Source organism: Lonchura striata, chromosome 2 (assembly GCF_050655825.1).
Source record: "Lonchura striata isolate lonStrDom1 chromosome 2, ASM5065582v1, whole genome shotgun sequence".
In the NCBI taxonomy this organism is placed as follows: domain Eukaryota; kingdom Metazoa; phylum Chordata; class Aves; order Passeriformes; family Estrildidae; genus Lonchura; species Lonchura striata.
The window spans coordinates 30,242,400-30,269,050 of NC_140704.1; the positions used below are offsets into that span (position 1 = coordinate 30,242,400).

The 26,651-nt window shown below is 39.7% G+C and overlaps 1 protein-coding gene across 9 annotated transcripts in view; it reads left to right on the plus strand.

The window, feature by feature from the left end:
* Positions 1–26,651, plus strand: part of HDAC9 (histone deacetylase 9) — a 472,095-nt gene that overhangs the window by 48,247 nt on the left and 397,197 nt on the right. The window contains exon 1 of one of the 9 annotated variants that reach the window (XM_085573127.1): positions 15,891–25,321. The exons of 7 other annotated variants lie outside the window; for them this stretch is intronic. In XM_085573127.1, coding sequence (XP_085429253.1) covers positions 25,306–25,321 — 16 coding nt within the window. In that variant the 5' untranslated portion in view covers positions 15,891–25,305. Of the gene's footprint in view, positions 1–15,890; positions 25,322–26,651 lie in introns of those variants that run through there. One more of the 9 variants, XM_085573129.1, reaches the window with a different exon arrangement.

Consider the following 26,651-nt stretch of genomic DNA (forward strand, 5'->3'; position numbering starts at 1 on the left):
AGAGACCTTAAGCAAAATCACAAAATGTATTCTACATTTAACCTTTCTGATGCATGTGTTTAACACCCTTTTGAGAGGGGTGTTTTAATGGTACAAGAATTATCTGATATTTTCCAGTCAAAAATCAGGTATAAACTCTGTGTGCATATGTGTCTATCTATTAAAGCCAGAAATATGATAATGCTTCCTGGACTTGCATCATCCACTGTTCTGACATTTTCAGGGCTTTAGCAGCACATTTCAGTCATGCTGAATTGTATATTGATAATTATTCCACATTAAAAAAAAAAAAAAAGAGACTTTTCTGGTCAGGGGTTGGGCATGCCACCCAATGTTACTTGAGAAGTAAATCATCCTGTTATCTTTCTGTCTTCTTTCTGCCATTCCAGCTGTCCAGAGGTGCTTTCTGCAGTCCTGTAGAGAGGCAGGAGGTGCACAAGGTCTCCTTAGTTAGAACACATGATGATTTATTTAACCATCCATCCATGTTGCGCAGTGACTGTGCCACAAGAATTGCACAAAGATTTTAACTGTAGGCGGTTGTTCATTTATTAATGTAAACACCATGTGCCTTGGATGTGCGAGCACTAAAAATAAAGTTGCAGAGTTAAAAATAGATCTTTGGGAGTACTGAGATGCTGCTTAATCAGAACCAGCTGCAAGCTGTCTAGAAAATATAAGTTATATGGAGCCAGATGGCTTTTGCCCTTTTTGCTTTAGACAGCATGTAATTTGGGTAACTGCAGCTACAGTAATGTATTTTCCTAGTCAAACTGTTTGATAAACATATTTGTTTTGAAGAGACACTTCTAATTACAGAGCCAGTAAAATGTTAATTTATTTTAATATTTCTCCATGTGGGTAAGCCAAAGGAAGGTTACATCATAACAAACTCAAAGGCACGCACAATTACTTCTCACAGCTGTATTCAGCAGGAGCTGGATTATGACTATACATCTTTGTACAGGAAAGCTCTTATTCTGGGAACAATCCCACTGAAAGCAAGGGAAGAAGGATATAAATTAAATTAATAGTGAAGTGATCATTGGGAGTCATGTGAAATCAGTTTTCAGGATAAGATATTATTCAGAGGAAGTGTGTCAGAATGATACCTGGCAAGTGCACATCAAACAACAGCCTGTAGGATTCCAGGAAGGCTTTCTTGCACACTTATTTAACTGATAGTATTAAAACCAAAACCTCTTCTGAAGCTTGGTAATTTCCACAATTCACCACCCTGTTGTTAGGGTCCTGTGTTCAGACTACATTTAGGTAGCTCAGTGATTAGTCTAGGAAGTGGGAAACTGAAGCTCAAGTCTGCTTTCTTTGATTTGGAGCCTCTTGGGGTGGGGGATTATGCTTTGATTGGGAGGCTTAAAGGCAAATACCTCAAACTGCAGGATCATCCTAACTCTGTTCTTGAGGTCTACTGGTCTGCATCTGGGGGGCTTAATGTGGAATTGGAGAGTCTCAGACCACTGTAGCCGTGTGTGTATAAATTGCTGTTCAGTCTCGTACTTCCATAGCTGGACTGGTGCTATGATTCTAGGAAAACCTGGGGAAAGCAGGTGGGATGCATTGGAGGAAGTAGCTCCTTTTAGGAATTATTTTAACAAAAGCCAAGCCCTACAAACTTGAGAAGCAAGTGACCAGCTTTCATCCTTTCTAAGCAAGAATGCCAGATGAAGATGGTTGTGCGGAAGAGCCAGAAAATGAGTCTTGGTTTAAGCGAAGGTTTTTGATAGATGGGATTTATAAAGGTGCTTTTTTATAGGTAGATGATACAAATTAATTGCAGTTGGCATAAAGTAGTCATATTGAGTGATTAAATCTCTCCACGTCCTTCTCCCATCAGTGTTTAACAGTTTCTGTGATAACTGGATTTACAATCTTGATGTTCCTTTGATATTCTAGGATTTTTTCCTGATCTTAGCACTATTAGGTGTGATTAAATGAATAATTGAACTTTCTGAATGAAATGCCTTTTTCTCTGTGATGTTTTCATTCTATTCAATAAAAATTTTTCTTCCTCTCCTTCATCCAATCTTCCAGAATTCTTCAATTTCAGTATCTTCTATGCAAATTGTCATTATCTTAAAAATGTAAGCCTCCCATGGGAAACCACACAAAAGTTCCAACCTGTTTCTGAAGGTAACACTAGTTGCCTGAACTAGCTTAGTGGTGGGTTGGTAAGATGTTTGTTTTATTTTCCTAAATGCTTATATTTAAATATATTTGCAATGCAAATCTGTCTGAAATTGGTAGTGTGGCATTCTCTCCTCTACTTTAATTCTTTTGCACCTGTCATACCCATGAGTCATGAGATTTTTTTCTTTTTATCTGCAAGAAGTAGTTTAATCAGTTCTTTGTGGCCTGTAATTTTTTATACTAATTGATGCCAAACAGAGTTCTAGGTTACAAGCTTATTTGGACATATTTCAGTATGAAATTAACTTTTAAAAGCGCTTTGAGAGTGCAATTATTGATTTTAAAAAAAGAAAAGGATTGCTCCTGTTTGCTCTATTTGATTATTGGCTGAAACTACTAGTGATTTAAGAACTTGCAAATCTGTCCTTGCTTGAGCAGGATTGCAGGTTCAATTTACAAGTGGTTCTTAAAATAGTAACACTTAGAGTCAGTTTCTAAGATGTTTTAGGCTGAAATCAAATTATAAGAATTTACTAGTTTTTGACAGCAGAAGTGATAAAACTGTGCAGATGAATTTTTAAGTAGCTGTATACATGACATTCAGTCTTAAATTGATGAGTGCTTGGATTTAGATCATCCCAGCTGTAGGAAAATCTCTGTGATCATCTGATTGTTCCAGACTTTCTCACTTAAATATTTTGTCAGTGACCTAAAAATGGCTACTACTGTATTTGCCTTGGGATAATTAAGACCCATTCCTAAACAAGAGAGTAAGAGGGGAAGGGGAAATAAGATTGCACGAGCTCCTTGGCTAAGGCTTCAGTGTTTCCTTTGTTAGGAATCTTGTAGAAGAGAAAATGTGATGCATATCTACTATTTTCCTCCCTTTCACACCTACCTGTGGAGGAGATTAAGACTGGACATATAATTAGCTTTACATTATTTGCGCTGTTCAGCAGAATGCGTATAAGCAAAGATGTATGTTGTACCAGTAAAGATATTTGCAGTACTAATTGGAGATAGTTACTTTTAAGGGAAGGAAAAGCAGGTAGTCATGCTTTTGACCAAATTTAGAGCAAATAATTGACTTCTGAATTTGGTGATTGTGCGCTAACTTCTAATATTTCAAGTAATTTCCTTTAGAAATGCCTCATGAAATATCTAAATATTTCACTTAAATGGCATCACAAGGAAAAAAAAATAATTCCAATGTTTTTAGCACAGGAAAAACTTCCTCTAGACTGGAAAGCCCTATCCAAACTGGCCTTGAACATTTCCAGGGATGGGGCATCCACACCCCTCTGGGCAACCTGTTCCAGTGCCTCACCACCCTCTCAGTAAATAATTTCTTCCTAATACCTACTCTGAACCTGTCCTCTTTTGTTTTAAGCTGTTGACCCTTGTCCTATCACTGCATGCCTTTCAGAAGATTGCTGTCAAGAGTTTAAATATTAGGGTTTTGCTAATCTGGTACATTTTGACTGGAATATCCTCAGGAGCATTTGCAGGAGCAGCCCAATATGCAGGCAGCTGGGGATGGAAGCCCAATCCTGAAAGATCATGCTTGGTGCATGAGTGCAGGCAGGTTCCTGGGAGCGAGTCTTACCCTTCCCTGCCAATCAGAACCTTCTGTTCCTCCTTTACTTCTTGGTGTGCATGGCCTGAGAGTTATTGTAAACCAGGTAATCTTGGTCTTCCCTGTAAAAGATAGATAATTTTGAAGTATCTTACTATCCGCATGAATTTGTACATGAAATTTAATTAACATTAATTTTCCATGTTTAATATTGCTCTATGCCTGCATATAAATAAGGGTTGAACACTAAAACCAGCAAATATCTACAGGTTTCACATACTGCACCCTTTCTTTTTAGATTTTAAGAGTAAAAACCTGTGTTTTCCTGGAAAATGCTGAATTTTCTAATAAAAATAAACTTCCTTAAACGTGGAAATGCTGGTTGTTTATGAAAGTTTCTAGACTTAGTTGGAAATCTTCCTCTGTGATTACTTTTAATATTAGTCTAAAAGTAGATCCTTGTCCTCATTTTAACACTGTTACAAGAAGATAGAAATGGATTTACCTCAGAAAAAAACCCCAAACTTTATTAATTTAAACGGAAATGTCCCCTTTGAAAAAAAAAAAATTAGGAAAAAAAAAGCTGTAATAAAGGCTTACACTTATTATAGAGGGTATTGCATACATTATGGGGTGTGCTCTTAAACTTAGCCAGGTTTTTCTGCATGATAACCTTTCCAGGATCTTTGGGTTGGTTTACACAAGGACAGGCAAAAAATTAATATACACTAACCGGATTTGAAGCAGATTCATTAAATTGCACTAAATCCTTGTTCGGAATGCTTTTAAAATTAGCTTCCTTAATTTAATTTATATTAATTTTTTTGGAGGTGACCTAAACTGTATGGAGTTAATTTAATCCAGAATGAGTATCCATAATGGGATCAAGCTAGTTTAACCATGCTTTTTTAAAAGCAAGTCTGGATTGTTTTCAAATATTTTGATATTACTTAGAATTTCTTCTTCATTTAAGATGAAATGTCTAGAATTGCTTTTATACATGGGTTTTTTGGTGATTGAGTTGTTTGGACTTTTTTGATTGTTTTCAACTCACTATGTTACTGTAAACAAAGGCATAATTTTTTGATTTAAAATATGTTGGTATTTGTAATCAAGAGGACCCATTATATCTATTTATATTTATTCATACCTAGTGACCAGGAGACAGATGATATGAGAGTCTCAGGCTAGTTCTTGTAAAAGTGCTGAGCTTTTTATTCCATCTGGCAATATATTCCCTCCTGTGCCATGTATCTGTTGAAGTGTACAGTTATTTGCTTTTTTTCTGTCTTTCCTTACAGCCTTTAAAGTGATACATTTCCCTTTTTGTGTTTGAAAGGATGTTGATCTTATGACAGAATTTGCTGAGTGATTTCCATATCATTTGTCACAAAAAAAAATTAGAAAAAGAAGAAATAGGTCTGTGAGGTTCAGTAAATGAACCTATTTTAATATTACTTAGGGTTGATGAGTAGCTATTAATTACTCTTCAAAGTAACTAACATTGGAATAAATTCTTAATTAATTAGAGTTTTCCACTAATATGTATCTTTAAGCAAAAAAAAAATTCTCCATACTTCTTTAATAATATTGAATTTTTTAAATAAGGAAATGCCACTAAAAATCAGTTTGGGATTTTTCTTTGTTACCTCTGGGAATCAAGATATTATGTTTATGATGGAAGAGGAAAGTGGCATCCCTTTTTTGGTCTTTTCTATATATGCTAAATAATTAAATTTTCAACAGTTTGATTTGGTATTTTAATACTTGATTTGTAGCTAATTTCATTAATAATGATGGTCTGTGTGAACATATTAATTTTGTGTGTACTAAAACCAGTAGCTTTTCATTCTATGTCTGCTTCCGAGTGCTCTGTATACCTCTATAAAGCTTAGCATATTTGAATAAATGATTGTTGCCACTTTTCCTGTCAGACAGAAATAAAACATCTGATGCATCTGACAGGTCTTTTTTCTTTTTTTACATAAAATATCTCTGTGAGGAAAAAGAAAGGGGCAGAATGATGGTACATGAAAGCTCACACAGTTGTAGACACACAAGGTCTTCATAGTCCAGACGAAGACATTAAGACATACCTGTGGCCCTCATCTTTCTTACATCATAAATAGTTTATAATTTCAATTTTTTTAAACCCATGTTATTGTGTATTTTGCTTGTTGATGGAAAAGTTGTAATATTTTGCTTTTTTTTCTGATATTTGTAAAGTCTTGTTGCTACTCCTGGACTGAAAGGCGTTGTGACCCCTCTTGGTGCTTATCTGATGCCTGTAGCCTTAGAAATTCTCATTTCCAAGCTGCCACAGTAATACTTCTCTACATTCTCCCTCATGTTATAATAATCATATTGAAGTCTCATTGCAGTTTTCTGTGCTCAGTATGTGTTCAAAAGATTTATTTGCATTTCTATCCTGAATAAATTAAAATAATTTTGTTGGAAAATGGTTTCACAGGGCTTGAGTTTTCATGTTTCAATTCCTGCATACTTATATTTTAATCTGCTAGAAATGTCAAAAATTTAAAGGTAAAAGAAATGCAAATACTTCTTAAACATGCATTTAATATGTCTCCTGGATGCTTGAAGAGATAAACTACTTATTAAATTATACTCATAATCACACTCAAATGTTTGAATTTTGACACATCTATGTACTATTTTTATTTCTTTACTAAAAAATGCAAGACTCTCAGGAGTTAACAGTATTGATCAGGGTTATATAACAGTGGGCTGAATATGAATTTGCAAAAAGTTAGTTTTCTCTATCTGGAAAACTAAATCTAGTTTGTGATATAGAAATATACACTTAAAATGAATATATTCATACTTTATCAATAAATGTGTCATTCAAACTCCTAATACTTCTTTGCATGTCAAACTACGTTTCTGGTATCTGCTGAATAGTTTGTGATTGACAAATTCTTGGATTATTTCAATGTGAATGTAGGACTGTGAGAAAGATGCTTTCCTTAATAAGCAATATTAATTTCCTGAAACATTTGTTTTACATTACAAGCTTTTAAAAAGCTATATTCAAGAAATATAAAGTATGCTGGGTTTGTGGTTCGGGTTTTTTTTACAACATAAGAGATGCAATCACAGTAATGTGTAACATAGAGATTGAAACAGTACATATTTTCAGTCAGGTAACCAGACCAGGCTCTTATCTGAAGAATTGTTCATTTTCATAGGAGGCCAAAATGTATGTAGAGTCAAAGATCCTGAAGTGCTGTCTTATAAGAATCTGAGTTTTGCTGTATTTTCAGAATTTTAAGGAGCCAGCAGAGCTGGACAACAAAATCCCTGAAGATCAGTTCTAGTAAACCAGGAGACTGAGTCCCAGAAAGGTGAATCAAATAACGATTCAAATATTCTAATGGGTTTTCTTTGTTGTTGCTTTTTGTTTGGTTGGGGTTTTGTTTGTTTGTTTTGTTTGGCTTTGTTGATAATTCAAGTACATGGAATTAGTCAGCTTTGGAGGTATTTAACAGTCTGGTTTTGGTCAAATTAACATTTCAGGTGTCAGATGTCAGGGTTTTGACATCCATAAACACAGCCAGATCTTTTGCCAGTTGTGGTGGGTAGATCCTAACAGATACCAGGTGCCCACCAAAGCTTCTCTATCCCTCTCCTCCTCAGCTTGCCAGGAGAGAGAAAACACAGATAAAGGCAGGGAGAGATCACTCACAAGTGACTGTCACAGTCAAATTGGACTCACTTGGAGAAATTAAAATATTCACAGTTACATCAGAATAGAATAATAAGAAAGTAAACCCTAAACCTTTAAAACACCTTTTAGTCATCCTTCCCTTCTTCCAGGCTCAGTTTCGCTCCTAATTTTCTTTTTCATGCGAGTACCTTTGCCCTGGGTGCTGTCCCTCAGGAACAAGGTGGGTTCCAGCACACCTGCTCCAGCTGTCTCCTCTCTCCATGGCTCCACAGGTGCTGCCAGGAGCCCGCTCCAACTTGGGCTTCCCGTGGGTACCTAAGGGCATCAAGGGAAGCTGGTAGGGAACAGGTTCAAAATAAAGGAAGGGACTTTTTTTTTTTTTTCTTTTTTAAACCTGAGTCTACAGGGATTGTAAACAAGTATTCAAGGAGAAGTGCCTGAAGGTTTTTTAGCATATCACAATTATATCTGCCTCAAAAAGTTCGTTGGTAAGGGTTTGTACTCTTGAAGACTATTCAGGGGAGCATCACGTATGTCCTGTTGCTACTTTTCCTTGGACATCTGCTTGAGAATACTGATAAAGCTAAGACGTTGGTCTTACCTTATATTTCATCTAACAGCCAGCTGAAGTTGTAGCATATTTCTGTTGGCTTCCTAATTCTTAAACTGAGAGGTTTTGTAGTTTAATTTTTTTTTAAAGAAGAAAAGTATAATCTGATCTTGGCTCATCTTCACTTAATGGAAAGTGGCAAAATATTATCAATGTATTTGAAGGCTCTGTTAGATGCACAGCTTCATCTCTTTTGAATAATGAATAATTTAAATCACAAAATATTAGCTCTTTCAAACTATGGACCAGAATACTTTTTTAAAAAATGCAGTTTATTATGTTTATTTTTTCAAACAAATGCACTAAATTCAAACCAAGCTTTGGTCCAGGCATGTCTGATGTATACCAAGGTAACATTGCTCAATTGTTTTCTTTATTTTTACTCTTTTATGAATTTACAGGTGGACTCATTTTAGTCTACAAGATCATTCATGTACATGTAGACAAATATAGGCTGCTAAATGGATTTTTGAGTTCCCTTTTTGATGGCAAATTATTTCCTCATCATAATACGACCAGCAAAGACAACAGTGTAAAAGAAATTTTTCTTAACTACCTATTAATGTCTAGTACTGAAAAGACTTATTCTGCTTGCCAGCACTACTACAGCAGCAAAAACGTACTGTGTTAACCTTATGCTTCTGTGAGAAGAGAACAGGCTGATTTCCCAGTGGGAGACAGAGAGGGGCAGGGAATACTCCAGCTTAGCCATGTCTGCATGGCTGCTGTGCTTTAATGATAGTGATTAAGTGATAGTGGCCCTGCTGTGCCAGGATGTGTCGCAGCTGATGCCCAGGCAGAGAAATTGCCAGAATAGGTTTGCAGGAGAGAGTGGATTTCTGAGGACTAAATCAACATGATGACTACACTTCTTTGCTTTTGTTCTGATGGCTTTAAGTAAGGCAAATAATTTACTTAGCAGCAGCATGTGGAATGCTGTGGAGTATGGAAAAGGAAACCAGAAGGTCGGTACATTACTGCTGTCCCTCCCCGCCTCCCAGTGAACAGCCTCAGCTTCTTTCGGAGAGCTCCTTGCATCCACACCGTGTCACATGGAGCTCTCCTTCGCAGGAGTCATGTAACCAATATGGAAAACTCTGCAGAATTAGCTTATGGATAGCTAATGTTGATAGGACATCTTTAAAAGTATAGTTTTATTTCTGGCAAATGTGGGCCTAACACCTACACTGGTGTCTTGGTTAGACAAGACAGGAGTCTGTGAAAGAGGGCAAAGCCTCCTGTACAATGGAGAACGGCAAACCCCCCTCCCCCTGAATTACCAGGATCTTTAAATTAAAAGGCTCTCAGGCAAAGATATGGGAGTGGGAGTAACAATTCTTTACTAGGAGAAAACTGGAAAACAATTTAAAAAAAGGCAAATGCAATCGGTACAAACAAAACCAGTGAAAGAAAAAAAAAGTCTAGAACCTGAGGATTGCCAGTATCAGGTTTGCTGGGACAATTGCTTTCCCTTGCAATAGTTGATGAGTTGCAGCTGAAGTGGTGATCTTTAGAAGGGTATAATTTTCCTCTGAAGATCTGGTGGCAGTGGGGGCCGGTCTTCCTCTGCGCCGGGGTTGCCTCTGAGCTCCGCTGCCGTCGCCTCCGCGCGCCGGCTGCTTCGCTGCGAGTGCCGCCGAAGAGAGAGAGAGCGAGAGCTGCTTTTCTGGGAATCCCGCGAAGAGAGAGAGAGAGAGAGAGCTGCTTCTCTCGGAGTCCCGCGAAGAAGAGGGAGAGCTGCTTCTCTCGGAATCCCGCGAAGCGAGAGAGAGAGCTGCTTCTCTCGGAGTCCCGCGAAGAAGAGGGAGAGCTGCTTCTCTCGGAATCCCGCGAAGAGAGAGAGAGATCTGCTTCTCTCGGAGTCCCGCGAAGAAGAGAGCGAGCTGCTTCCCCCCTCTGGGTGGGACCCCTCACGGTGTTACATTTTTTCAGCCCTTCATTGAATCAGTCAAAGGTGTATACACAAACCATTGTCTCTGAGAGAGATAACAAAAAACCTGTCCAACCGGTTCGCCTTCGACAGATGGCAAATGGAATACAAGCTTATCTTACAACCCAGGACATTATCCACCCCTTATTCTATTTCCATCTGCACACCATGAAATCTTACACCCAGTTCTCTCTTAAGACTAAGTTTCCCTGTGGTACACAGCGGGTCTCCCCATCTTCCTGCATTACCCACCAAGTGTAACCAGGTCCTTGAGCAAAGACAATCCCACGAATGGGTTGGTCTTTGCCTGAGGTGGGATTAATCCAAACAGTTTTCCCTAAAATACCTTTCATATGTACTACAGGGACCTTATCTCCATCTACTGCGTGTAAGGGTTCTGACTGAGCAGGGCCAGCTCGATTGACAGACCCCCGGGTGTTGACCATCCAGGTTGCTTTTGCCAGGTTAATTTCCCAGTTTCTAAATGTTCCCCCACCGAGTGCCTTCAGGGTAGTCTTAAGGAGTCCGTTGCACCGTTCAACTTTGCCGGCAGCTGGAGCATGATAGGGAATATGATATATCCATTCGATACCATGTTCTCTGGCCCAGGTGTTGATAAGGCTGTTCTTGAAATGGGTGCCGTTGTCAGACTCAATTCTCTCAGGGGTGCCGTGTCTCCACAGGACTTGTTTTTCCAAGCCTAAGATGGTGTTCCGGGCAGTGGCATGAGGTACAGGGAAAGTCTCCAGCCATCCAGTGGTGGCTTCCACCATGGTCAGCACGTAGCGCTTGCCTTGGCGTGTCTGGGGCAGAGTGATATAGTCAATCTGCCAGGCCTCCCCATACTTGTACTTGGACCACCGCCCACCATACCATAGGGGCTTCACTCTCTTGGCCTGTTTGATGGCAGCACACGTCTCACAGTCATGGATAACCTGGGAAACACTGTCCATGGTTAGATCTACCCCTCGGTCTCGTGCCCACTTGTAGGTGGCATCTCTGCCCTGATGACCTGAGGCATCATGAGCCCATCGAGCCAGGAAAAACTCCCCCTTATGGTGCCAATCTAAGTCTATCTTTGACACCTCTATTTTTGCTGCCTGATCTACCTGCTCGTTGTTCCGGTGCTCCTCATTAGCCCGACTTTTGGGGACATGGGCATCTACATGACGGACTTTCACTGTCAGCTTTTCCACCCGAGAGGCAATGTCTTTCCATATATCAGCAGCCCAGATTGGCTTTCCTCTACGTTGCCAGTTGGCCTTCCTCCACCTTCCCAGCCAGCCCCACAGAGCATTGGCTACCATCCATGAATCAGTATAAAGGTAGAGCTTTGGCCACTTTTCCCTTTCAGCAATGTCCAGAGCCAGCTGAACGGCCTTGAGTTCAGCGAGTTGGCTCGATCCACCTTCTCCTTCGGTAGCTTGTGCAACTTGGCGTGTGGGGCTCCACACGGCTGCTTTCCACTTCCGGTTCATCCCTACGATGCGACAGGAACCGTCAGTGAAAAGAGCGTAGCAGGTCTCCTCTGCTGGTAGTTGGTTGTATGGTGGAGCTTCTTCAGCCCTTGCCACTTGTACCTGCTCCTCATCATCAGTGAGACCAAAGTTTTCACCTTCTGGCCAGTTCGTAATTATCTCCAAAATCCCAGGGCGATTCAGGTTTCCAATACGGGCGCGTTGAGTGATGAGGGCAATCCATTTGCTCCATGTGGCGTCAGTGGCATGGTGGGTAGTAGGAACCTTTCCTTTAAACATCCACCCCAGCACCGGTAGTCGGGGTGCCAGGAGGAGTTGTGTTTCTGTGCCAATTACTTCCGAGGCTGCTTGAACTCCTTCAAAGGCAGCCAAGATTTCCTTCTCTGTGGGAGTGTAGTTGGCTTCAGACCCTCTGTAACTTCGGCTCCAGAATCCCAGTGGTCGGCCTCGAGTCTCCCCAGGCACTTTCTGCCAAAGGCTCCAGGACAACCCATGGTTCCCGGCTGCAGAGTAGAGCACATTCTTGACCTCTGGTCCCGTTCTGACTGGGCCAAGGGCTACAGCATGAGCGATCTCCTGCTTGATCTGGGTGAAGGCTTGTTGCTGCTCAGGGCCCCAGTGGAAATCATTCTTCTTTCGGGTAACCAGATAAAGAGGGCTCACAATCTGGCTATACTCAGGAATGTGCATTCTCCAGAAACCTATGGCACCCAGGAAAGCTTGTGTTTCCTTTTTGCTGGTTGGTGGGGACATAGCTGTGATCTTGTTGATGACCTCAGTGGGAATCTGGCGCCGTCCATCTTGCCATTTCACTCCCAGGAACTGGATCTCTCGGGCAGGTCCCTTGACTTTGCTCTTCTTGATGGCAAAGCCAGCTTCTAGTAGTATCTGGATGATCCTCTCACCTTTCTCAAACACTTCTGCCGCTGTGCTCCCCCACACAATGATGTCATCAATGTATTGCAGGTGTTCTGGAGCCTCACCCTTTTCTAGTGCAGCCTGGATCAGTCCATGGCAGATGGTGGGGCTGTGTTTCCACCCCTGGGGCAGTCGGTTCCAGGTGTACTGCACGCCCCTCCAGGTGAAAGCAAACTGAGGCCTGCATTCTGCTGCCAGAGGAATGGAGAAAAACGCATTAGCAATATCAATGGTGGCATACCACTTTGCTGCCTTGGACTCCAGCTCGTACTGGAGTTCCAGCATGTCCGGCACAGCAGCGCTCAGCGGTGGAGTCACTTCATTTAAGCCACGATAGTCCACAGTCAATCTCCATTCTTTGTCAGATTTGCGCACAGGCCAGATGGGGCTGTTGAAGGGTGAGTGGGTTTTGCTGACCACCCCTTGGCTCTCCAGCTCCCGAATCATCTTGTGGATGGGGATCACGGCATCTCGATCCGTCCGATACTGCCGGCGGTGCACTGTCGAGGTCGCAATTGGCACGCGTTGTTCTTCCACCCTTAGGAGTCCTACTGCAGAGGGGTTTTCTGACAGTCCAGGCAAGGTGTTCAATTGCTTAATGTCTTCTGCCTCTACAGCGGCTATTCCAAAAGCCCACCTGAGTCCCTTTGGGTCTTTGTAATATCCGTTCCGGAGGAAGTCTATGCCTAGGATACACGGAGCATCTGGGCCAGTCACTATAGGGTGTTTCTTCCACTCCTTCCCAGTCAGGTTCACCTCAGCTTCCACCAGAGTCAATTGTTGTGATCCCCCTGTCACACCAGCAATGGAAACAGGCTCTGCCCCCACATGTCCCGATGGTATCAGAGTACACTGTGCACCAGTATCAACTAAAGCATCATATTTTTGTGGCTCTGATGTGCCAGGCCATCGGATCCACACTGTCCAGAAGATCCGGTTTTCCCGTGCCTCTCCCTGGCTAGAGACAGGGCCCCTCTAACACTGGTTATCATTCCTTCCCTGGGCATACATACTAGAGGTCCCTTCAAGGGGGTCTGACAGATCGTACCCACAAGCTTGGTCACGGGAGGTTGAGGCTACCTTCACTTTGGTGGAACTCCCCCGGTTAGAGTTTCCCTCCTTGAGTTGACGGACCCGTGCTGCCAGGACAGAAGTGGGTTTCCCATCCCACCTCCCCATGTCTTCCCCATGGTCACGCAGGAAGAACCACAGATTAGCCCTTGGGGTGTACCCTCTCTCTCTAGCTGGGGATTGTTGGGTGCTGATTCTGGGGCCTGTGACTCTCACGGGTGCTGTATTAACCTTCCTTATCTCCTCCCTCATCTCCTCTTTAAACTCCTTAATCACAGCTGAGATATGAGCCTGCATTGGGCCATTAATCATACTCTCATAATTCCTAAGTTTGTTGGCAACAGAACCTATTGTCTCCCGGTGGGTGTCAGCATTGATCGTTGCAATGAAGGTGGCGTATTGAGATGGCCCAAGATTTGCTAGACTCCACAGCATTTGTCCCGTACACCTGACCTTGTCAGGATCATTATTGTGTCGTCCATCCCTCCCAAAGAGTACCTCCAATACTGCCACTTCTCTCAGCTGTTGGATCCCTTCCTTGAGGGTCTTCCAGCGCATTCTATGATGGTGCTCTTGCATTCTCTCTCTGTGGATAAACCTCTCCCTGACACTCATTAAGAGCCGCTCCCAGAGAGAAAGGGACCCTGGTTCCCTTACAAAAACCTGATTTATACCCGAGTCCTGGGTCAAGGGTCCCAAGTTCCTTGCCTCACCACCGTCCAGCTGCACGCCTGTACCCATAAGATCCCAAACCCGGAGTAGCCAGGTAGCATAAGCCTCACGCCCTCGTCGCACAATGTCTTTATGCAGATTGCGAAGACTTTCGTACGTCAGGGACTCGGTGATGATAGCAATCTCTGGCTCCCCTGTGGGTTGTGAGGTTCCTCCATTCCTGTCCCTATCTGCAGGGTGCTCTGCTTTCACCTTAGACTTCCTTGTTTCTACCGGGGCCACTGCTGCTGACCGTGACTGCCCTTGTGGTTCAGCTGGAACCTGGACAGTTGTAACATTAGTGGGTTCCACAGCTGTACTATTAGACTGTCCCTCCTCAAGGCAAAGGGCCGGTTTCTCACCAGCTGGGGAAATGCACTCCTTCAGCATCTCTCGTATCTCCTTAACCAGAACCCTCACCCAATCTGGGCGGTTCATTTCTGAGGTGGGCTGTGGGGCAGGGTCAGGCTCTGGAGCAGCAGCATCTCGAGTCTGTGGTGTAGGTGTGAGGGTAGTTATCCAGGTTAATCTTCCCTTATCTCTGAATGCTAAATATAACAGGACTATCAGCAACACCACCCATTGTATGGTATCATTAGCACTTATAAAGGATCTTAACCCTTTGAGAACTGGTGGAGCAGACCCAAAAAGATGGTTAAAAGGTTGAGAGAAAGTTTGCCCAGGTGCTATTTCCTCGCAGTAGGTACCGTTATTAAAGTAACCCCAAAAACATACAGTTAACGTGTGATAGCTATGAATCCATGTACCTGCCTTCCAGAGGAAATTAAAGATCCATGAATTCCTCACCCAATTAACCCAGAAGCCAAACTTGATAACAGACACCGTAGCCTTAGTTATAGGACCCATTTTTAGATAAGGGTCTGCAAATGGGAAAAGTATAGCTACGATCACATGCCACCCAAACCAAGGTAAACTAGACCACATGGTGATGCTGAAGATGTTTTTACACACAACAAAACCAAATTACTTAAGAACTGTTAATCCTTTTTCCCTCTCAATGCCCTCGGGCCCCACGTTGGGCGCCAAATTCTGTCTTGGTTAGACAAGACAGGAGTCTGTGAAAGAGGGCAAAGCCTCCTGTACAATGGAGAACGGCAAACCCCCCTCCCCCTGAATTACCAGGATCTTTAAATTAAAAGGCTCTCAGGCAAAGATATGGGAGTGGGAGTAACAATTCTTTACTAGGAGAAAACTGGACAACAATTTAAAAAAAGGCAAATGCAATCGGTACAAACAAAACCAGTGAAAGAAAAAAAAAGTCTAGAACCTGAGGATTGCCAGTATCAGGTTTGCTGGGACAATTGCTTTCCCTTGCAATAGTTGATGAGTTGCAGCTGAAGTGGTGATCTTTAGAAGGGTATAATTTTCCTCTGAAGATCTGGTGGCAGTGGGGGCCGGTCTTCCTCTGCGCCGGGGTTGCCTCTGAGCTCCGCTGCCGTCGCCTCCGCGCGCCGGCTGCTTCGCTGCGAGTGCCGCCGAAGAGAGAGAGAGCGAGAGCTGCTTTTCTGGGAATCCCGCGAAGAGAGAGAGAGAGAGAGAGCTGCTTCTCTCGGAGTCCCGCGAAGAAGAGGGAGAGCTGCTTCTCTCGGAATCCCGCGAAGCGAGAGAGAGAGCTGCTTCTCTCGGAGTCCCGCGAAGAAGGGGGAGAGCTGCTTCTCTCGGAATCCCGCGAAGCGAGAGAGAGAGCTGCTTCTCTCGGAGTCCCGCGAAGAAGAGAGCGAGCTGCTTCCCCCCTCTGGGTGGGACCCCTCACGGTGTTACATTTTTTCAGCCCTTCATTGAATCAGTCAAAGGTGTATACACAAACCATTGTCTCTGAGAGAGATAACAAAAAACCTGTCCAACCGGTTCGCCTTCGACAGATGGCAAATGGAATACAAGCTTATCTTACAACCCAGGATAACTGGTCAGACCTTCTCATTTTATTTTTCCTGGAGCAGTTGAAGACATACTCCTGCTCTCAGATCTTTTAGTGCTTCCCAGCTGGAGGTTGCTTCCCTTACAATTCATTTGGATCCTGGCAGTTTTACTTAATGGTCGCAAACAATTTAGGATTATTTTCTGTGGATAATAATTGCCATGTCTGAGGATTATAGGAAAAACAGATTAAAAAGTGTTAAGATGTGTTCAAGGAAAAGTAAATTCACAGTGTTTCATAGATTGTTTATTCATGTTGGATGCCCAGAAACAACATTCACTCTGTGATGAAGCAAGCTCATTTACACTCAATTTTTAGACTTGCAAAACTTTTTATTCCTGTAGCTTTAAGCAGTTCTTGAAAGTAATTCGTTGCCTCTCAGAAAGTCCTCAAACAAATGGATTTTCAGGACAGAGATTTTATAGCTTCCTGAGGGAAGAGTTATAGAGGAAGGTCAGTGGCCCAAAGTCACCAAGTTAAGCAAGTCCATTTTAGGCTTAAAATATTATAAAATTAGGATTCAATACATTTCTAGGGTTAAAATTATTTTTATTTTTAGATTTTTTTTTTTTCAGATTAGAAACTATTTACATCCCTATATGATAAATTTCTGGTTCTGTAGACTTTAACATTATTGAGTAGACTATGTACAAATAATGTGATTAAACAAATAAGATTTTTTTGCATGAGAATGTATTACTTTATATGATTAAACTTCATGTGATGTGGTGTAAAATAGTTTTCTAGGACAGAAGAGAAGGCAATAAATGGTTGGTAAGAAGTGTATGCATACTTAGAATGAAAATCAGCTAGGTTTTAGCCAGTACTAATGTGTCCTGCTAAATTCCTGGTTTTCTTTACAAATTTGAATCTATCATGATGATGAAAATGGAGAATAAGACTGTCAAATTGTTTTTTACATCTCTTAGGAAACAAGCTGCTGCTTCATTTTGAAGAATACTGAAATATTTTACTTCTATATGAAGTGTGTGGGGTGTCTCTATTTTAAGAAATACATAGCAAACCCCACATATCTCTATGGTTGCAATAAGTTACTTCTGAAGATAAAATAAGACTTTTTTGTTGCTGAGTTGTATGTCTTGTACAGTCATATTTTTGATTGAGGGAGGGAAGTAGCATTGGTGTACTAATGATAACAGCTGATGCAAAAATGTTCTGGAAGATGTAGTATGTAGCATGGCTATGAAATTAAAAAGAATTGCAGAATATCTGAATAGCAATTAGTGAGGCAATGGAAATTTATTGAAAACATTTGGAATTTTAAGTAGCTGTAGCTGTGTATCATATCAAAGCTTAGAAAGGTGCTTATCATATTTGTGAACAGTACTGTTAAAACTTGTGAATATTTAACACTCTTTCATCTACCCTTTGATGAGATTGTGTAATTTGGACCACTACTATTTTCCATTCAGAAATACTTAAAATAACAGAAGAAGTCATCAGAGTTACTAGGAGGTAGGATATGACACTGTTCCTGTCTGAAGGACTTCTACCAGAGGGGAAATGTGCAAAAACTTGTATTTTTTCCTCCCCTCCATCCCCTCTACTCAAGTGGGAACTGATACACAACTGGTTCTGTTGCTCTCATCCAAAGCAAAATCAAATTCAGTGGAGGAGGTACAGGCTTCATTAGGTAGTCTTTTTCTCTGTCAATAAAGTAACATGGAAACTAGCCAAAAAGGCACTAAGTTTATCTGAAGTAACACTTGCAGCTTTGTGGAAGTATGCAGCTGAGTAATAGTATAAAAATAGCAAGTTATTTTGAGGAAGAGCATATGTTCTGTAACAATGAGAAATTGGTATACAGATAAAAGAAATTATGTATCTAAATATAAATTTCAGATGAGAAAGATCTGTGGCTTAGTGCCATGAAGTTTTCTGTAGATGCAGCCATTAAAAGTTGTTTAATGCTCATTTTTCTAACATAGTTATTTAAAGATGCGCTATCATTGGTAAATTGCTGTACTGCCTTAGGGGTGCATATTTTGTAGTCTGTAGCAGTACAGATAATAGACACTTTTTATATTTCAGTGCACACTGATACACAGGATACCACACAGTGATAATTGCAGAGATTTCTTTTCTTACAAGAAAGGTACCTTGCAAAGCCATGGTGTTTGCTTACTATTTAAAGACACTGACAGCCAAATGCAGCTGTCTCCTGTTAGAATTAAAAACTAAGACAACACTGAAAGAGATTTTCAGGTGACTTGAGGAAGGAGTTAGGTATTTATGCTTAGACACTGGAAAACAATTCTGGTACCATCATTTGTGCAGCATCATTTAAAATTTTTCATGGTTCGTCAAAAGTTTGTTTAGAAGATAGGAAGTATTGCTTTGAGGATTAAAACTTTTCCTCATAGAAGTTGCTCTATTTCGTGGAAGAGATTAACTTCTTTATAAATATATGTAGTGTGCACCAAGTCCCTTAAAGTCTTTACCTTTAAATGCTTCTGCATCTGCGTTTTTTGTTTAAGCTTCCCCCTAAACAATTAGAGATTGGCATATGTAAAAGTCATACTGATGAGCAGAACAAGAGATTAGAAGATTAAGCTGCAGTTAGATGTTGAATAACTAGAACCTAAGGCATTACCAAATAAAATCCACGTCAAGCTCTGCATAATGTAAAGCTGACTGAATAGACTGAGCTGATAGAGCTTTGAAAGCCTCAAAGTATTATGTAAAATGAAGCCTTCATTGTTAAAATTCTGCTTTTCAGAAGGAACCAGTTAGAATGTATTAGACTTTAGGATAGTCTTGACAAAAAAAAATCTTATTGGGTTTTGGGGTAAATATTTTTTGTCTTTTCTGAGCCAGTTGTGCTTCAAAAATCTACGTGCTAATTTTTATCTATAAGAAAGGCATGATCATTCACAACTTCTGTTTTGGAAGAGGAAAAGTGTTGGCAGAGGAGAAACATACAGAATTTGGGAGTCATGTAATCACTCTATGTATTTTTAACCTGTTTGTCTTCCTCCCTCTCTCCTAATCATTGAATAATCAGCCTTATCTCATGGTACTATAAAGTACCTGTGTTGTTATTCCTGGGGAGGAATGAGGAGAAACTGTTCCAAAAGGAGAAGGTACCAAAATTGAGACAAAAAATTACTGAGAAACCAGGAGAAAAAGCTAAGAAAGAAATTCTGATGAGATTTTTTTCCCTCTGGATTTTTTCCCCATATATTTTCTCTGTACTCTGAGAGTATTCAGGCAAAGTAAATATAGTAGCTTTAGCTCTTGCCTTTACAATTCCCTGAGAAAGAGGGATCACTTTTCTCTGAGCCAGCAGGCATCACTGCATCTAAAATAGTGCCAAAAAATGGAAGTATAGGAGGTAAGATAGTATTTCTGCTGTTAAAACTTTAATGCACAAATTTGTATTTGGTGCTTGGAGCTGTTTTCTAGAAATAAAAGTTAAAGTAAAAAATAAAAAAATCCTAGTAATTTTCATGATCTTTCTGTATGTCTGGGATCTATTTCATGTATACTTACTGGTATGTTCTGCAGTTCCTGGCTGGGCTACGTACCCTGGTTTATTTTCTGTGTAACTAAGTATGCAAAGGAATAGCTCATACATATCCAGATCTCAGCCTAATGCTTCATATGGAGCCTGGAAATTTAAATGATAGGTAAATTATAGACAAGACGGCAAGAGAATACAAAAATATCACCAGCCACTATAACTGTGAAATCTGGAGATTTAGGGAGAAGTCTTGTTGAGGCATTCTGGCCAAAATCAACAGTTGGAATATTGAGTTTGGAGAGAAATTGGAAGACATTTTTCTTTAATGAAGGAGAACAAAGTGTTTTGTATGGTGCTCCCTTTGCAGAAAAGTTCCTAGTACTCTATTTTACTTGTTTATTGCTGTGATTTTAAAAAAAGCTCCTCACAAAATGCTCCTCATTTGAAGCTTTGTGCATCCATGCCATATGTTAAAAACATGATAGAGTAGTTGTAGAGTCACTTCAGCAACACTTTATCTTTCTCTGCACCCACACTGAAATAACAGACTTATAGTCTGTTACTTATAGTCTGTTATTTTCTGCTCCATTTTTTTCTCTTGCAGACGTAAACTTTCTGGCTATACCGGGTCAACACTTTTTAAATTGACCAGAGAATTCGTATTTCTTTTTTTTTTTTTCCTTAAATTTTTCAGACTCACATTTGGAGAATCTATTTTTAGGTTATTTAAAACCCTGGACTGGTATATCCAGACTACATAAACTAAGAGTTGAAGATTTAGTAGTGATTAAAAGTGAATACAAAAAATCACTATGAATTTGTTGAAGTACTGCTGCAAGAACCAGTTCTGTAACACATTTTATGCAATTTTTTGTATTTTCAGTGTGTCATTTGGAAGTTAAAGGAAATTTTAAGAGGATTTTGGGAGCCAACTTTAGTACTTCTGAATTTGTTTGAACAGTGTAGTCTTCAAGGAGAAACAGTACCCAATTTGATTTTTACATGCTAATATCTTGGCTTGTTTTCATATCTGCTGCATACTCTGAAATGTGAAAGAGGGGAAAGGTTCTTATCCTGTTTGATCTAATTTTGTTTAAAGTTTTTTCACTTTGAGCATCCTGTGACAGTAATTTTTAGCAATGGAATCACAGATGGACTTATTGCTTGATTTTTTTTTTTCATAATGACATAAAAGGAAGTGTCTAGACCATGTGTCATGAAGTACAATGTGTGTTTAATCATGGAGAACTCAGAGTTGTTCCACAAAATGTTACAAAAGGTGGTATAATTTCACATGAAAATGCCTATGGGTGAATATGAAACTCATAATTTTCACTGAAATATAATTATCACAGCATTTTAGGTAGAACATGTCATCAGTGGTTCTTGTGCATAAGGTGCTGATCTCTCTGTGTTTTGATCGATGCGTGAGAAAATTTCCCCAAAAAGTATGTTTTGTGAATGAGTAGTAAATTTCACTGAAAAGTTTTACTTCAGATGTCAATCCTTTGCGACAGCTTCATTTATCTTGCTTTAGTCATCTCTTCTTTAAGTCAAACTGTGAACAATGGCCCAGATCATATAATCGGAGGTAAGGGAATATTGGACTGTAAAAGAAAACATTATCTAGGAAACATGTAAAATAACTTTGGAAATTGCAGCATGCACAGAGTCTTTTCACATAGCTAGGATCTGTGATGTAAGACCAAATACATACAAAATGAGTTTCTTTCTGATTGTGGAACATGAGTAACAAAAGAACGTAGAGAGATGCTGTTTAGTGACTATCACTCAAGGAGGAGGCAGTGCTGAACCTTCTTGGAGTGACTCCATCCAGGAACAGCTTGAGGGGCCTGTACCAGCAGTGATCCAGACATAAGTTACATTTGTCTCCTAGACTCTGAAAATAAGCCATCTTTGCAAAGTAAATTTGCTCCTTGTGTAACCCTACACAGGATAAAGTGCATTCTTGTTTAATTTAGTTCTTGTTTAGTCTCAGAGTCTTTGTGTGTTGAAGAAGCCTCAAGGTGTTCCCAAAAAGGAAAGCTATCATTGGATCTCTTGTGATATCATTCTCAAGCTTTCCTCTGATGGAGCTCTTGGCCTCAGGATGCCTGGACTCTGGGAACAGGGAGACTGGAAGAATTTTTCTATCAAAAATAAACTTTCAGGAAGCCCAAGTCTTCTGCGTAGCTGAAGGGCTACACTGTAGTGTGTACTACACACCTTGGAATGTGCAGTCCTTGCATTGTAAAATTAATTAGGAGTGTTTTCAGTCCATTGAATAGATCAAAATGTTCAGGTCAGTTTTTAAAAGAAGCCATTTCTGTTTTTTCCATATGAAGACTGTTTTTCAGATTCTGCTCTTTTTTTTTTTTTTTTTTTTTTTCCCCACCCTTTATGCAAAGATATTTTAAAGAAACAGCTTAGGGAAATGAAACAAGCTGTCCATATTTGTAAAAGTTACACTTCCTCATGGAATTTCAGTAATGTATAACAACTGGTCTAAATGGGGATCATAATAGTTTAGATTTTTTTTTTTGGTTATTATTTTACATAAGATTGACGACTGTAATGATTTCCCAAGAGAGCAGGGATGACATAACTAACAATCATGCTGAAAGAAAAATAGATACCTAATGTGTAAAAAATGTCTGAGTTTATAATGTTTTGTCTTTTAAAATGAAACATTTTTTCTGCTGTTGTGGTGTTCACCTAGTAGAAACATGTGGCCAAACAGAGCAACATTTGAACCATGTAGAAATAGATTGACTAGAGACGTAGACACTGTAGTTGACTATTCCAAACTTTGTTTTATGCCTGGATATCTGGTATGTTTGCCATGTGGCATACATATTAGTTATGTATATTGTGACCATTGGAAACAGTTTTATGAACTACCTCTGGTACAGTAATTTTTATTTGCTATCAGTATTTAAAATTTACTACTTCTTGATAAGCCACTGTACAAATGAATGCTGAGATTTCAGCAGATACTGAAAGGAGATTTTAATTAATTCTTCTAGAGCTGAAGGTAGTATTTTCTTTATATGATGCAATCTGGTAAATTACCTCTGTTTTGTTATTGAAGTAACTATATCATGCTGTCCTATAACCTGCAGAAAGGTGCAGCCAGAATGAGAGGACACTCACAGTGTGTGCTAATAGAATCTCCAACATGGTTTCTCTGATGAGTTCTGAGGACCCCAAATTTGTGGATTTTCATGAAAAATGTTGAAGGCTTTTCATGGAAGTTTGAATAATAGGTTGTTTATTTAGTAGCTAAAGATAGTTGCAGGCTGAGAGTTGGGGCTGTTCAGCTGGGTGAAGAAAGGCTCCAGGGAGATTTTAGAGCAACTTTCCACTACTTAAAAGAGAGGGCTTGAGAGGGACTTTTTACAAGAGCATATAGTGATAGGGAAAGGGGGAATGGATGTGAGCTGAAGGAGAGCAGATTTAGGTTGGGTGTAAGGAAGAAGATCTTTACTGTGAGGGTGGTGAGGCACTGGAACATGTTGCCCACAGAAGCTGTGGACCCCCATCCTGGCAGTGTTCAGGGCAAGGTTGAATGAAGATCAGAGCAACCTGTCAAGGGAAAGGTGTCCCTGGATAAAGGCACCCACCTGCCCACACCCAGGTTCCCTGACTATGTAGGGGATAGCTGCCAAAGCTGCTCCACAGCCGAAGATTCCTTTCCACCAGTGCCATCATTACAAAAGAGGGAAAATCTGTCCTTAAGCTAAAGGACAGTTTGAGCACTAAGATACAATGGTTACAGAAGGGATATGAACGGCCTGTGTGAGCTACTCCAATGCATATGTTGGAATTCCATAAATGTTTTGACCATCAGGTAACTGAAACTATGGGAACGGTGTCTTGATAGAGAGGTAGAGGAAACATACAGCAGTAATAGTGTGATGTGTTTATCAATGTGATGTATTTGCTACATATACCATGAAATTGCATAAAAACCCGGTAGCATCACCTAGTCCACATTTCTACACCTGCTGAGTAAAGTGTTTTTTAATAACCTACACAAGTCACATTTTTACCAGGTTTTGGAGGATCCTGTTTTTTGAGAGTTGCTTTTTTCATGTTTTTCTTTTTTTTTCTTGTCACTTCAGGATAAATGACATGATTCCACAGAGTCTACTTAATAACTAAATATAGTAGAAATTAATTGTAAAGCCTATTGTAAAATCTTTTGTGCTGTCAAGTTATGGCAAATGGGGCTCGGTGATATCCAGTTGAATACCAAGTTACTGGGGAGATGTAACAATAATGCTGTTAGAATTGACCTGTGGAAGAAGATGGCAATATATGTGTGATAGACTTTTGTGGGTACATTGAAAGTTCTTACAAAATGTACCTTCCCTGTAGGGTTAGATGGGCAATCCCTATGGATGGAAGAAAGAAATGTGAGAGAAAGTGAAGTATGGCATGTTCTTGCTGCTGTGTAGCCAGGTCATTCTTTCATGGAAGCAGGAGAGCTTCTGTAGCCTGCTGACTGGGAATGGCGTGTGGGTGATGGAGAGGGACACAGGGAGCACAGCAACTCCTTCTGGCCTCAGTCACATGTTGGCTTTGGGATGCAGGGGTTTTTTTGGTAGGGAGAGAAGTTGAACTTTGGTGTAGTTTATGATTTATCTCAAGTAGTCAAACCTCTGGGTATAGGCACTAGATCTCTGATGTACTTTACAAATGCCAAAGGAAAACACCGCGTAAACCATAAGACCACAAATGTAAAGATAACTTGGGCTCTTTCTGTGTCTCAGCTTTAACCAATTCATCTTAATCCATTTTATTTTATTGCACAGAAAAAAGGGAAATGCCTTGTTTATTTGTTTTTTCCAACTTTAAAAAGTGGAAATTCTTGGTGTTTAAAGGAGCTTACTGAGGACACTGAGACTGTGTCAATTCTTTCAGAGTTCCTTTAATGTGTGGTGTTAAACATCATCTATTAGAAAAAAAAAGTCATGTCTCAGCAGTGAAATTGAAATTTGAAGTAAGTTCCACAGAACGTGATTGTAACTTGAAACAAAGAAGCATACAGCATATGTATGAAAATATGTTAGCAAATATGGCTTTAAGGTAAAAATTAAACATATTAATTTAAAAAAAATAATTTTTGCTTATATTTTGTCTCTTGTTACCCTTGGTCACTTGAAGTAACTATAAAATACTGATATTTTTTTTGTTAGATAGCATCCTCTAGTCAGCTACAGATGTATAAGTAGCTGAATAAAATGTCCTGTTCCTTGTCTGAAAGTAAGCTTGATTTGGACTCTTAGGTAACTTGATAAATGATATATACAGATAATTTATTCTTCCCTTCCCACTAATGCAGAATGTTATTATCTTCAGTCAAAGCAGCAGTGAGAAAAACTACTGTTAAATAGATTTTTGGTTGTGATTTTTTTTTTTTTAATTTTCCATCCAAGTAAACAGAGATTACTACTGCTTGGATGTTGTATCTAGTATTTATTATGAATATAGGTATTGAACATCTGGTTTGAAACACGAATAATCCTGCAAAGGTGTTGTCAAACTCCTTTTCGTTTTGTTTTTTTAAAAATAAGCAGAATGAAGAACTGGGATAGCTGAATTGTGACCCACAGAGATAGGTACTGCTGTAAGAAGTGGGAGGGAATAACAGAACCAGCTACTTGACTAACCACTTCCCTTCATTGTTGCTTTTAATATCAGAACAGCCTTGCTAGCTTTCTAAACCACCATAAGATGCATTAGAGATATCATGTACACCCTAACTGGTAAGTTCCTTTCATTTTAGATCTAAATTGAAAGTTGAACTGGAAGCGATCCTCAGTAGCTGAAAACTGAGTAAGATGTATTGCTTTGTATTGTTATATCTTAATCATAAAAAAAAAAATCTGTGTTGTTAAAAGTAAACAAATCTGGACACATACCTGCCTTAGCAACAAACTTCATGCACGGTCAGAAGGATATATTTACGTGACAAATTACAAGCTAATTACCAAAATAACAATAACAGTTGAAAAAACACAACAATGCAAGTTTGGAAAGTCTGAAAAGGGGATTGATTGATATTTTTTGAATGAGTTGAGAAATGAACATCCATTTCTCTCACAAGTACTATATCTTGTGCTCTGCTGTCCTTCACAAGTTGAAGCCATTTATGTTGCTTGCTATTGCTTCTTGGTGTCTGGAAGATTTGTCTTTGGTGGTTTCTGTTACAGGTCTTGGTAGTAATAATTATTACAATTTAAAGTCCTAAATAATAGGCTAAATAAGCAAATACTTTTTAGTATCGTATAGTTTCAATTTTAAATGCCCCAAATAACCTGAAGTGAGTCTATCTTACAGTGGAGACATGTAGTCAAAGCTAAAATAAGTTTGGTTTATGATTGTTGTGCTGAAAAAACTGTCAGTCAGCCACAGAGTCTGTGTTAAGTTCAAGCCTTTTGTCTTGGCAGCAGTACAGTGGAAGGTTGTAGCCTGTATTTACTGGTCTGAATGGGAATTAGATTGGATTCTTAGTATTCAGCCAAAAGTTGTAATAGGGGTTTTACTTGCTACAGCTACTTCTTTTTGTCTTGCTGATCATGCGCCTGATGTGGTGTGTGATATACCCCAAGACTAAGGAAGGGCACATCAGAATCTGTTTTATTGCAGTCATTTAGTGGGATGAGCTAACTTCTGTTGTCAGTATATTTTTTTTTACTTAATAGCTTTGCTTGAAATGTATTAGGAGCTTTTCAATGATGATTTTTCTATCAATAGAAGTCCAAAGCCCAAGGCCAAGCAAGCAAGCAAAAAATCCCCAGTAATGGGTGTTTTTCCTATGGAAGGCATAATTAAAAATTGTCACTATATCTTGGGTTCTTAATTAATATATTTTATTATGTGTTATTTTGTTGCAAGCTGTCTATCCACATTAGCATTCTATAGTTTCTACAGCATGCATTTACAGAGTGTCTGCTATGTATTCTTTACATATTTGGATATTTACTTTACAAAGAGGAAAACATTAGCCAAATGTTTGAGGAGCTTCATGAGGTCAACAAAAAGTAAGGATTTGAAATTAAAGTTTTATTTATAATCTCATACTGAAAAACATTA